Source organism: Nyctibius grandis, chromosome 5, assembly GCF_013368605.1.
Source record: "Nyctibius grandis isolate bNycGra1 chromosome 5, bNycGra1.pri, whole genome shotgun sequence".
In the NCBI taxonomy this organism is placed as follows: Eukaryota; Metazoa; Chordata; class Aves; order Nyctibiiformes; family Nyctibiidae; genus Nyctibius; species Nyctibius grandis.
In genome coordinates, this window is record NC_090662.1 from 76275757 (window position 1) to 76289663 (window position 13907).

Here is a 13907-nt window from a genome sequence, read left to right on the forward strand (position 1 = left end):
GGCATCCACAGAGAAAACGTCTCCAAACTGTGGAGCGCTGTGCAAAGAGACAGAGGAGGGATGAAGGGTGCAAAGCAATGAACAGATGGAGGTGGGGTCACGGCGGCAAAGTGACGGGATCCCAGAGAGCAAAAGAAGGACGATCTCTATTGGGCTCACAGATAAACAGGATCCTCCCAAGCTGAAAAAGCTGCAAGCATCAGTTTTGCCAAGCTATATTGTAAGGACAAGGGGTCCAGATGCAGCTTCTTAGTACCTTTAAAATTCAGAAGATGCCTGAAGGAGATTTTAGCTTACACAGGGAGCCAGCAGCGGGACAAGGAAACAAATGACATCAGGACAGACTAGGCTATGCCAGTGCGTGTCAATCTATACACTCTCACTGCACAGCGAGTGAGGCAGCTTGAAGAAAGCTGGCCTACGCATGGGCAATTCCCAGCCAACAGATCAAGCTCTCGCTTAATGACACTACCCTGTTTACATGGCCTTAGCGCTGGAAGCACAGACAGGGATGGGCTGCGGGAAGACGCCACTTTTAGCCCCTTCCAGTGGAGAAGGAGGCTCCTGAAAGTGTTGCAAGTGCAGGGCACGGTAAAGAGAAAACTTTTTATTCAGGGAATAAGCTTCTGTCTTGCTCAGCAGCCATATGTTCAGATGGGACCAAGGGCAAAAAGGGATACGTTCCAGTTTCAGTCATGCTCATGTGAATCATTAATCACCACAAGGACTGGGGAGAGGCTTTGGATTTACAACCATGCAGCTTGTTTCAGAAACTGGGCTCAAAATAAAAGACAGAGGAACAGAGAGAGCGCCAAAACAATAAAACGTGACTGAGAGGAATACACAAAAGAACCAAGTATCATCTTCTTTTGTCTAACATTCAAATGGAAAGGAGAATAGATTAATATCAAAGCGATCCTACACATCCAGCACAACATCCAGGTCGCTTCCCTCTCCGTTTGCTGACACAAAGTATTGTAGGATCGAGATCACAGCCGGCTCCTGTAAAAGGCAGGGAACACTTGGGAATTTCTGATATAACGCTTTTCTTGGAAATTAAAATGGAGCAGTTGATGAAGACGAACTCAGGCTAGAGGAAAATGGTTTGAAATATGCCAGATTTTGCATGATATACTAAAGAAGAGAAAGTACTTGAGAGTAGAGAAAACTGCACTGAGATGGAAAGGATGGAAATAAAAAGGGATTCATTGCTATGCTCCAGACCAGAGCTGTCAGCCAGCCAGCAAGGTCAAGTCTGGTAACAGTAGAGAGTCAGAACTGGGCTAAAAACACAAACGGAGGGAGCAAGGGGAGAGGCAGCCACATGTCAAAGGAGGTCATCCTGCTGAAAGAAGGCAAAGGGGGAAAGGAAACACCAGGCTTAACGCGAGCTGGAAGAGAGCAGAAGCTCTGAGGGAAAAGGGAAAGAAGAAATACAGCAGCGTATGAGAGCTCTGCAACAAATAGGACAAGAAAAGGAAATGACAACTGGATCTGGAAGGAAGTCTGATGAGAAGGGGCTTTTCTTCACCAAGGAGGGCAAGAACGACTTCGAGAACAGTGGCAGTGAAAGGGAAATACAGGAGTAATAACATGACATTTCTATAGTGCAAATGGGGGTAGTAGTTTGCTAGTAAACTGCGAATGAGGTAGAAAACTGGGAATGAGGGCTTGGGTAAGATCTCTGCTTTTGAAACTGCAAGGGGTCATGGGTCCTCCTCAGAACTAAACGCCAACACAGCGGTCTGCGGAAAATGGGACGAGAAGAAAACCTACAGCCAGCACCATGGTGCCTGTCATTTGGGAAGCTCCATACGCAGTCAATTGTGTCTTCCACTTGCAAGAAAAGAAGCTGTGACTTGTTTCCTCTTTAAACTCTACGTAAAGGACTTCGGTTCATGGATTTGAGACATATAACATGAGAAGCAGATCACATGGGAGAAACACATGACAGAAGTGCATGATTGGGCTAAGGGTTGGAACGGGGATGCTGTTTTGGATCTCTGTAAATGAACTAGTAAAGCATGGAGCTAACCATCAAAGAATTCATGGAGAAAGGGTGGAAAGAAGCCATGGACTTTGGAAATTCCTTCATGGCCCACAGCCCTGCAATGGTTTGGTAGTATGGAAAACCTTAAGGGCAAAGAACTACAGACAAGAATTTGAAAAGTTAAAACATAATGAAATCTACATCATTCAAGAAAATGCCCTCTTGGATAAAACAAAACAAAACAAAACACTACTGTAGGAGGTGAAAGCAACAAAAGAAGAAAGATTGGTCTGGTTTGGAAGACAACATCCAGGTATGATGGAGGCCGACGGCCAATGGCGTTGGGAGGATCCAAAGAAATGTCCATGGGAAAGACCATCTTTATCAGAAGAAAAAGGGCAACGTGAATGAATCCTCAGTAAGGAGAGAAGGCAAAGAAAGAAGGCAAAGCTGATGGAACAGATTAAGCCTCAAGTAAAGACCTAATTAGTCCAGAAATGTCTGATGAATTACCAAGAGTGATCCTACAGACTTTGAGCAATATTTCTATTGAGTCCTGTGGTCTTTCGCCTGAAAAGGATCACGCAGCAGTGGGAAAAGAAGAAAAGCTTGAGCATCTCGGTAAACAAAAAGTCAATTGCCCTAACACAGCCCATATAAGATCCTCTTAAAACAGATCGACTGAGGTAGCAAAAAGTGGCCTACACTGTAAAAGCAGTCACAACATCTCGAATATTGAAAAGCAGGCACAGAAGTAGACACTCACGCCCAAAAGCTGCACCCCGTCTTCCTTTTCCCTCCACAAACACATAGGCAGAACATCTCCTGTCACGAACTGTATGTCAAACTGTAGTGAATTCAAACATCGAGCCGTATACTACTTGATAATAACACCAGAAAACACTGCATGTTGTTTATATGTTCCAGGTCTAGCTTCTAAGGAATGGTCTAACTGTTAATCCTTTGGATGATAATTAGAGTACACTTATTTTCTAAAAGTCATTGGGGTAAAAAAAAACAAAACAAAACAAAAACCAGTGTTTTGCAGACAGGTATAAATTAAAAGCCTCTCTTCCAGAGAAGCAATTATTCTCACCTAAATTTTCAGAAACTGTATCGAGCCAAACATATGACAAAAGGGGAGTATAATGATTCCCTACAAAATGGCCTAGTTTCACTGCTTTCTTGAAGTTAAAGAAAGAATCCAAATGTTTAAAAAGAAGTAATTACTCCTTAACTTGTCATTCCCTATGCTTCAGTAATGTGGTAGCATCACATACATGTTAAAATACAATTTTTACCTTTTATCTGGACAGTGTCCGGTTAATGAAAAATTTACAAACCACATTAATTGAACGCATTAGCCCAATGCATTTTGGGCTAATGTGCCATAACAGCTTCTAGTATTTTGGCCGTCTCACATCTGTCCTTACAAACTATCTGTGACCCTTTAAAAGAATTAGTGACTGGACAAAGCAGAAAATCGTACGGGCAAATCCAGTCTTACTGTCTTTATTGCAAAAGCATGGCATGCGTTAGTAGGAGCAGGACTGCAACTGCACTATGGCTCCTGATTGCAAGAATTCTGTTTACACACAGGTTCGGAGCTTGATTCATGATGCTCTTTGTGAACAGTCCCACCAGCTTGAGCCGCTCTTCCCGCACCACGTATGGACGGAGGGGTTGAAAAGCCTTTGTACCACCAGCGACTAAGCTGCACTTTCAACCACACGGCAAGCAGCAGGCGCGCCCGGAGCACCTTGGCCTACCTGTGGCACAAAGGGCAATGAACGTTTGTGCATGCTTCCGGATCAAAAGCAACTTGTCTTTAGGCAGAGGCAGCTTCCTTAGGATGTGTTCAATGAAATCATGTGGGGTGACAGCTGCGAGGTTCCACTTCAACTTCCCCAGCACCACCAGCTCCCATTCCTGCAGGGGGAGGCGGGGAAGGGAGAAGAGAAAAAAAGCCATAAACAAGCCTGAAAAAAAAAAAACCTGCTTTGCTTATTTCTCTGATTGTAATTATATCACTGCTAAATTGGTTTTTGCTCAAACGTCTTTTCCGTATGTCCCTACTGCTTTGAAGTTGTTGACTTTATTATTTTTTTTTAAACACTGGAAATGTCAAGCTCTACTGAAAATAATGAGACCTGGCAGCTTTTGCCAAGATTTTACTTTTTTTGTATCCAGTGCTGAATGCCCACCCAGAAAGTTTAGCCTGCAATTAGATATTGCCAAGGTCACTGTGGTCCTTTCCTAGTAACTTCTTTTAAATGGCTATAGTCCTTACTTTATAGCCATTTAAAGCCCTAGAGATAACCATGGACAAAAATAACCTAGATATACATTCTTTTTTCAAAACTAGGGAAGTTAGCTTGATGGCATTCTCTCACAAAAGCATATTCAAAAGCTCCTGCAGATAAATCTCATGGTGCTTAAACTACTCCGAGAAAAGCTTTGCTGAAAGGAAACACACGTAACACGGCCAAGAAGTAGCCTGTGTAAATTATCTGCCAATAAATCATGTAGGATCCATTCCCGCATTCTTTGCACGCCCAAAACTCCCAGTGAAATCAAAGGAAAGCTTGGGTGCGTATGTAACTACTGGCCATTCCCTGCAATGTGATTACACACTGAAATGGTACCTAATCAACAGTTCTGGCCATGGGTTTCAAGCTAGGCTAGACCTGCATGCTTCAACATTTAAAGTAAGTTTCCAATACCTTACAGTTCGAATACCCCGCAGAGTGAACCAAGCTCAGGCCTTGGACTTGCTTCTGTCTCATGCATCAACTATTAGCTATTAACTAAATTCCACGCACTGATTCTTGAGTCCTGATGATGCGTGAGCCTGATGGAGCCCAGCGTGGTGGGGAGCCCCAGCTAAGCTCGTAGAGCTGGCAAGTTGGAAGTCCTTTCATTTTGCAGACGAGGGGACATCAACCAGCGTTGCTGAGAAACCATAAACATGGACCCCACAATGCCATTTCTGCAGTCATTTCTCTGAATAGAGGTCCACTTTAACAGCACGTTACTTTCCTACAGACATTCCTACTGGATTATGACAGAGCCCTCCATAGCTTGAAAAATCTCACATTCATGTATGTAACCAGCCCCAAAAACTAGGTGGGGTTTTTTTTCTTTCTCAAGAAAAATCTGTAAAATGTTTGAACATAATGACAACTACATTAACTAAGGACTGATCTTCCCAACATTACTAATGCAACAGAGTTTGATATAGAAGAGCACTTAATCTAGAGGACTGAATACAGGGAAGCACTCAAAACACATACTTAAATCCACAGGGCACAAAAACGTAGGCACATTGTTCCGTATCTTCTCGCCTGGGGGGGCCACAGCGCTTCCCCTAACAGTCCGTACCACTGACTGGACATCTCACGTCTGTGACAGTCACGGCAGGGTTTGCAGTGCGAAACTCTTTACCCTGCAGAAGCGTGAGGTCCCAGCCCCTCCCCGGGGGAATCCCCACTGCTTTCACCCAGTGATTCATAGGAGAAACTCTCCGGGGATTTGGCTGGCCACGCGCATTCACCAAGATCTGCAAGAACACAGCTATCATCTGGCTGAACGTACATCTCACACTGGGAGGCTCAAATACCTGTCTAGCACTCTATACCACAAAGCGCTTTGCAAATATTATTCCATTAAATAATTTTGATTCTTTTTGTTTCTGCTTTCACTATGTCTGAATGGACGTAGTAGAAGTACTACCGTGAGTGGCCTTTCACTTGCGGCGACGCTCAAGCGAGCTGGATTTTCATCTCGCCACCTGCCTGGGTGATAACCCACAGGGAACCACGTTCACAAAAGCCACGGGAACAAGATCGCAGCTTAGAATCATATAATGGTTTGGGTTGGAAGGGACCTTAAAGATCATCTCGTTCCAACCCCCTTGCCACGGGCAGGGACACCTTTCCACTAGACCAGGTTGCTCAAAGCCTCATCCAACCTGGCCTTGAACACTGCCAGGGAGGGGCATCCACAGCTTCTCTGGGCAGCCTGTGCCAGTGTCTCACCACCCTCACAGTAAAGAATTTCTCCCCAATAACTGATCCACCGTCTACCCAGGTTATAAAACCAGCCACTTACCGGCTGGCGCCTCAGCCTTCCTACACGCCACCCGACAGCAAAAGCCCCCCATGGGCTTCAGGAGGGAGGGGAGCCCACCCCGACGTGCGACGCCGCCGGGCACCGACCGCAGCCCACCCAGCGGGAGGCGGCCCGGCGCTCTGCGGGGCTCCGCGCCCCCGGCGGCCCCCGCCCCGCCCGGCCCCGCCGCCTGGCAGCCCCTCAGCCCGCCGACGCGTGTCTGCCGCCAGGTGGCGCCGCCGCCCCGCGCCGCCCGCCCCGCGCACGTGCGCCCGGCACCTCCCTCCCGGCGAGGTCCCCTGCGGGGACACCCGCACCCACGGAGTGCGGGGGGGACACACAGCGTGGGGCAGGCGGGGGTAGGGGTACACGGCTCCCGGGGCAATGCCAGCTTCCGCGGGCTGCCGCCGCCACCACCCTGCTCGTGAGCAAGGCGGGGAGCGGGTCTGAATGCCCCACGGCAGTACGCTTCGGAGGAGCCAGAACCGATGGGGAGGTCCCCTGTGTCCCCCTCACCCTGGCACCGCACCTGTGGTTTCGGGGTGACCCCTCTCTTGAGCCTTTAGCACTTTCTGACAATTCACAGAGTGCGTAAAAAACCCTGAAAATCGCGATTTTTTAAAAGGCATGGTGGGGGGAGCGGGAGGCGGGTGGCAAAAGCGATGGCTTGCGGTGCAAGAAAGGGAGAGGGAAGGAGGAGGCCGCCAGCGCAAGAGCTGACGGAGAGAAGGTGGCAGGGGGCTGCTTACCAGCAGCTCTTGGGGTTTGATGGAATTGTCCGTATATATACACAGCTTCTCGGCTGTGAGAGGGATTGTCTCTTTCAGCTTGGAGGCCAGGAACATGCAGACGGCTCCCAGCAGTTGCAGATGGCACTTTCGAGTGGGCACCACAGCTAAGAATCTGTCCAAGTAATTCATGGCCAGAGGGAAAACTTCTTCTTCGCACTTCTGCTCTTCACAGACCTGCAAGGGAGGAGCATGGGGAGGGGAGGATGGGACAGCAGGGTTGGGGGGGGGAGGGGGGTAGAGGAAGAGAGAAAGAGACAAGAAGGAAAAAAAAATGAGTGATCCCATGAAACAGACCACTGCCTCCCTGCTATGGCTCCTGCTATTTTTGTTTCCCGGGGAGCTAAATTTTGGGGGAGGGGGAGATCTCTGGAGAGGCTGGGAAGGCTGTCAATCGGCTTTCACATTCCTTTAGTTCATTCAGTAAGAAATGAATTCAAGACACTGTGTGGGAGAGACGAGAAGCCCCATCCAGCAGCAAGCGAGCAGCCTCCGACTTTTTTTTTTTTTGCGACCCAATTTTTTCCTTTTTTTTTTATTTCGTCATATTTTCAAAAAATCGATAAAAATATCAAAACTTCCCCGGGGGTCCCGGTTTTGACGCCGGTGGCATCCCGGGACGGTCCCCTATCGTTTCCGACAATTGCAAAAATTCCCCTGGGGGGTGTCCCCCAGCCCTGCGTCCCCGATCCGGCGTGGGGGGGGAGGACGGGAGATACAGCGAGGGCGACGTGGGGTGGGGAGAGCCAGAGCAGCCTCGATCCTTTTAGCAGGAGCGAGCGAAAAAATTATTTCAAAAATTTACCAAAAATCGGAGCCTGGAAGAAAAAGCATAAATCGTACATGAAAACCAAGCGGGGAGTCTGGTCTTTCCAACCCAGGGCGTTTGGTCCGGGAAAGGTCCCCCACAAAGGAGATACGAAGGGGCAAATGATGGGTGGTGGGGCCAGGGCAAGGCAGGCGAGTCTGCGGGGATCTGGGCCCGCTGCCGCCCCGCCTGAAGTACTGGGGCGAAAGGGGGATTCGCCGCCTGCTCGGGCTCCCCGGCAGCCCCCCGCCAGGCCGGGAGGGGCGGGGGGGCAGTGGCGGGGTGCATTTCCGAGACCCTTCTTGGGAAGCAGGGGGGAAGACGGTCTCGGCAACTCTGAGCAGAGCTGCATGCAACGCAACATGGCGAAAAAAAGGCACGTCCTCACCACTGCATACGTGGGCATGAAATCCTCGCTGGGGAAAACGCGGGGGGCACCGGGCACCCCCCGTCCCTCGCCCTGCCCCGGGCGCAGCTCCCTTTTCCCAGAAAAGCCTCAGTCTCAAGCGCTGCCGGCCGCCCGCAGCCGGAGGCGGCTTTTTTGTGCTTTTTAATTGCAAATTACTTTTCCAACTCCCCCCCTCCCTCAACACACTCACTTCCTTCCCTCCTGCACCCCGCTTTGCGGCAGCCCCCCGGCAGAGGCGATTTCCACCGCGGGCTGTCGATGCTCCCCGCGCCCCTTCCCCCACCGCACCGCACCGGCTCAGCTCAGGAGGGGGAGGACAAGAAGAACCCCCACAGCGACCGGAGGGGCGAGAGGCTGCAGGGGGAGAGGGGACGGGGGAGGCGGAGGTGCTGCCCGCGGCGGGGAGCCCGGAGCCGGCCGCCCTGCCTCCCCCCTCCCCGGGCAGCACCGCTCCGAGAGGCCGGGGGAAGGCGCCGGGATACAAACCTCCAGCATCCAAGTGGCCACCATCCTCCTCATGAAGGGCTGGATGTCCTTCTGGACGCACTTGAAGTAGGAGCATTGGGGCAGATACCTCTCCTCTATGGTTAGTAAGTTGTGCAAAACGCGGTCATCGTAGAGCAAGTTCGGGTCAGGCAGAGCTCTCCTCATGGGATCCACCTCGCAACACAGCAGCTCCATGTTTCCAAAGAGATCTCTTTCTCTGGTGGAAAAGTTGGGGTTTTTTTTTTTGGAGGGGGGAAAGGGGGTGGAGAAAGGAGAGGGGTAAAGGAGGAGGGGTAGGTGGGTGGGAGGAAGGCGGCAGGGTTTTCCAGCTCGCTCCTGCCTCCCTTGAAACTCGTCTCTGCTTCTCTCTCGATTTCTAGCCTAAAGTTGAAGCAAAGTGACGCAACTCGCCAGGGCAGGCAGTTCTCTCTCTCTTGTTATTATGGAGAACAGCAGCTGGTCAGACGTAACATCAAACGCGTGGGGGTTTTTTTTTTTTCCTCTCTATAAGCTAACAAGGAACCAGGAGGCCCTCGTATAGGGACACACACAGACACAAATGACAGCTTCTCTTTTTTCTTCCTTCCAGCGACCAAATGAAAGCCACTCCACACTTTCCTTCCGCGGGAACCCGTCTGAATCTATTCCTCCCCCCCGCCTTTTCTTATTGCAAGAAACTGAGGGCTCCCCCTTGGTACCCACCGAGACGATGGGGGCGAAGAATGAAATGTCCTGGCTCGGCGGGGTGCCACATCCACGTCCCGCCCCCCCTCAAGCCCTTGACCCACTCCCCCCTCCGGTACCCCCTTAATCTGCAGAGGGGAGGGGGGGACACAGAGCTCCCTGCTAACTACAGCCCAACAGCAAACCCGAAAAAGACCCCAAAGCTCCTTCAGGGGTGGGGGTTCTGCGTTCGGCGGCCGTTTTCGAGGTGAAATCTAACAATCACCACGCTACTTCCTCCGGCACACATACGTGTTTCTAGCAGGCGAACCGTTTTAGCACTGCATGGCCACACTGATACAACTTTCTAGGAAACGCAGCGGGGGGGGGAGGGAGGGAGAGAGAGAGAGGTTGAGGGCGGGGTGGGGGGGGGTGACGGCGACAGGAGTTATGTCCCGCACTGGGTGACTTCCACCCTCCTCGCACTTTGCCGGCGTCGCAGTCGCTCCCCGCCTGCAAAATGTGTCAACTTTGCGAAGTCTCTGCTCCTGCCTGCTACGGCAGAGCAGAGGCTCCCGAGGGGGAAGGAGCTGCCCGGGGCCGGCCGGGGATGAACTGCCCGGGCGGGCGCAGAGCAGCGGCGGCCCCGCGGGGTGCGAGGAGCGGGCTCTCCGGAGTGGCGGTCCCCGTCCCCCCCGGCCGCCGCGGAGGTGGGCTTGGCGGGGGGAGACGGAGAGGAAATACCGCCTTAAAAGTGTGAGTAGGGAGTTTGGGGCGCCGCTTCCCCTCCCTCTATTTGCATAGCCAATAGCTCTGGGGCTCTCGCCGCTGCGCGCTGATTGTTACCGGGCAGATTATATTTTAAGGACGCATGCTACCCGGCATCGAAAGCAGCCCGGGAGGGACGGGGGCGAGGTGGAGCCCCCTCACCTGATCGTATCTCCGGTCCGGGGAGCCGCACGGGCCCTGTCGGCATCGGGGAAGGCGAGCGAAGGGCCGTCGTTGCTCGCGAGTGGGCAAACGCGCCCCCTCCCACGCTAGCCCTCGCCCCTCTTCATCAAAACGGATGGGAGTGATGGGACCGGCGTTGACGAGGGTTGCATCTCTTCGGAGTACAGCGGCAAGGGTCCCCTTGCAAAAACCGTCTGGGACGGCCCCGCACCTAACCCGCCCGTCGGAGCAAATGGCTACTTCGCCACCAAAAAGCCAGCAGGACTCCCTTCCCCCTGCCACCTCCCGGTAACGCGGAGCCGGGCCGGGACAGCTGAGCCCTCCACGCGTTGCTAGCAGCATTTCCCCGCGAAATCAGTTCCGCGCCCCCCTCGTCCCGTCCCGTCCCGTCCCGTCCACGAAGCGAGCAGCTCCAGGCCACAGCCGAAACGAAGCCGCGGGGGCGGCGCCGTCTGGGCGCTGCCGGGCACCGTGTGTGGCCCCTCGCACCCCCCCCCCCTCCGCCCCCCGAGACGGGAGCTTACCGAGGCCGACCCCGCCGTAGGCGGAATTGGGCAAATCTTTGCCCGGCAAGGCTCGCGTTTTAGGAGGGCGAAGGAAGGGAGCGGGAAGGGGGCACCCCCCGCCGTACGTCGAGGGCGGCGAGCGGGGACCCGCTGCGGCGCGGCGTGCTCCGCAATGAAAGGCTCTTTAACTTCCACCATTCATTTCCCCTTCCTGGCTACTCCTGTGAACAGGGAGCGTGTTGTGTCAGAGCACGTTTTCCTTCTCCAAACTTAAATTCATAAGCGCTCCCGTCTGGCTTTGTAGCCCGACAATGCAGCGATTGTGATTTATGTGGGTTTCGGGGGGGAGGACGACGGGTGTCCTAATTGTCCGGCACCGACTTTCCGAAGTGGGGTGATGTCTGGGGCACGGCGCGGCTGCCGGCGGCGGGGAGCCGCGGGGACCGGGGGAGAGATGCGGGGGCCCCCCGCGCCCCGCGATGGGGCGGCCGCCGGGGAGCAACCAAGGACCCCGTGGGCGGGCCGCTGCCTCCCCGCCACCTTGCTGGGAGGGGGGGGGTCCCGTTAGCAAAAAAAACCAACACTAAATCAATAAATGGAAGCATGCCAGCTCTGCACGCGGAGGTGCCGTTGATCTGCAGCGATGTCGTGGAAAAAAAAAAAAAAACAAAAAACAACAAAACCGAAACGCTTTTCACGGTGCGACGGCTTGTATATACTCGGTAGCCCCTTCCAACGGGGAAACGCCGGTCCTCTGAAACGCGGCCGGCGGGGGCCCCGCGCCCGCAGAAGCCAGCGTGCCCGAGCTGCCCCTTCGCCGTGTCCCCGTGCCCACGGGCGCTGCTGCATGCGTTTGGAAACAGCAGATGTTTTAACAGCCTCCGTGTAGGGATTACCGAGTGCCATATGTTATATACCACCCTCCCTCCGGAAAAAAAGGAAAAAAAAAAAAGAAAAAAAAATGCGTTTCGCACTCGCTCCCCTTCTTTTGATGAGCTGCTTCGCCCGTTTAAAAGCATAAATGATTAAATCAAACACCCTCGGTATATGCTTTTTCCCCCGGCGGGAGCGGCGGTGCGCGCAACCCCAAGCGGGCGCTCCCGCGGAGCAGCGCTGCGCCCTGCCCGGAGCCGCCGCCGCGGCCGCGGGGGAACCGCGCTGCTGGGACAGCCGCGCCGCCCGCCCCTCAGCCCGGCGGGCGGGGGCTGTCCTGCTCCCAGCCCCGCCGCAGCCGCCGGGGGGCAACACCGCGGTCACCGCTAGTGCCTGGGCAGCCCCTCTTCTTCGGGTCTTCAGGGCTGGTGTCACGGCTGCTCGTCACTAATCCGACACGCAGGTATCATGGAATCTGTAATATGTAATGGTATTTTATTGGTGTTAGTCCGAGAGCCCTGCAAAACCCGGTGACTCTTGGGTTTTTAAAAAATAGATCCTTAATTCGTCATCACTCCTATTTATTTCATTTATTTTCTTTACAAATCCCAGAGAACCATCTTGAAGATGCTTCAGGGGACAGTACGGGATGAAGCTTTGCATTTGAACCGCAGACCAATAGGCATGTTGTGTGTGCGCCCCGCGGCCGCAGGTTTTTTGTTTGTTTAAATGAAATAAGTATTCCCTTGCAGTGCTTGAAACCTGAAGGCTGGAGTGCGAAACATGAGAATCTGAAAGTGAAACCGACTGGAAGCCAAAAAAGAAACAGATGAATGTGTTTCCACTGTCCAAGCTGGAAGCAGTCTATCTTGGTGGCTTCTTTTTTTAATATCTGATTTTTAGCTGTTCAAAGGTAAATTCCATAATTCCATGCTGTGCATTCAACAGGAACAACATGATAAAAAATTATCTTTTCTTTCCTCTGGTTTCCGATTAAAGACTGGAAAAGGATTTGGATACCACAGGAACTGCTGCGCATTGCCCATGTATTTTCAAGGAGTTATTTTTACTTGTACAGGTAATTTTCAACTCTAAATACCTGTGTAGTGGCAGCTTTATCATTAACAGCCACCTTAAACAACATAATCACTGAGCAGGTGAAATATATCCTGTAATAAAGCTATACTTGCCTTTAGAGGGTGATTTTATGCAGGCACAGCAGTTGCAGCATTAACTAATGAATTCTGGGTGATTCCTTAACATATTTTTAATTGCTTACTCCTTTCTGGTTTATGCATACTCCTTTCTCATTCCTTAGCTTTAACTTCTTCAGAGCAGTAATTAGAAACTGCGTTTGTGGAATGCCCAGTGCAAGGAGTGCACAACTCCACTCACAGATTTCTTTATTAGGCAACATGGGAAGGCACTCAAAAAAAGAACTACAAGAATGGTCATGTACCTGGGACCCATGTTTTCACCTGGAAGACTTCGTAAATTCATCACAGTTAGCCCAAAGACACTCCCAGGTTTGACATGAACGTAAGCTAGAGAAATCTAGAGAAATGCAGGGAGATTCAGGATGGGTAGAGGTGGTGGCGGTACATTTAGGCTAACAAACAACAACGTGAAATTTTCAACTGCAAGTTTAATTAATCCCTTGATATTTCATTTAGGGTTGTGTCTTTAAGGTTAGGTGGGGTTATAGCCTACAAAGTATATTCTACAACAAATTACAGTGGCAGGGTTGAAGGGGGAGTTACTGCGTGGGGTTCTGTGACCAGCGTTACACCAAAAATAATCAGGTACGTAATCCCTGTGATGTGTTCTGGCCTTAAAATTATTGGATCTGTGAACCTGTGTAGAACCTATAACCTGTGGTAACACAGGCACATGCAGAATTAGGGTGAGATCTTGCAGTTTTTTCTGCAGCAAAGGAGTTGAAACTGATGAGAAATTTCTGCTAGAGCTGAAAGTCGAGGATTGGGAATTCTCTCGCTATACAGGAGACAGGGAAATTTTTGTGTTGCTTAACTCTCCTGGTGCCACAGCCTTATCTTGCAGGACTGCCACGTACTTTGCAGCAAGTGCTGCCGACTCGATCCTCTCCTTGGTGAGCGGTTGATAAGGCTGCCGTTCCTTTACAGGGAGCAGGAACACATAACAGGTGCCTCCCACATGCCAGGCAATCAGTTGCAAGGGAGAGCTCTTGACATTTTTTCAGGATCGGGCCCCCGGTATGCAGAACTGTACATAAACGCCGTCATTCTTTTCTTGCTAAGCGGTGCGGGGGAAAAAAGTTGACTTTTGGAGCAGATATTTGAAA

The 13907-nt window shown here is 51.8% G+C and overlaps 1 protein-coding gene across 2 annotated transcripts in view; it reads right to left on the bottom strand.

Moving 5' to 3' along the window:
* Positions 1-9347, bottom strand: part of CCND2 (cyclin D2) — a 35554-nt gene extending 26207 nt beyond the window's left edge. For both annotated transcript variants that reach the window (XM_068401251.1, XM_068401252.1), the window contains exons 1-4: positions 9294-9347; positions 8592-8808; positions 6850-7065; positions 3760-3919 (exon numbers count right to left, since the gene is read on the bottom strand). In XM_068401251.1, coding sequence (XP_068257352.1) covers positions 3760-3919; positions 6850-7065; positions 8592-8786 — 571 coding nt within the window. In that variant the 5' untranslated portion in view covers positions 8787-8808; positions 9294-9347. The remainder of the gene's footprint in view (positions 1-3759; positions 3920-6849; positions 7066-8591; positions 8809-9293) is intronic.
* Positions 9348-13907: the final 4560 nt, after the last annotated feature.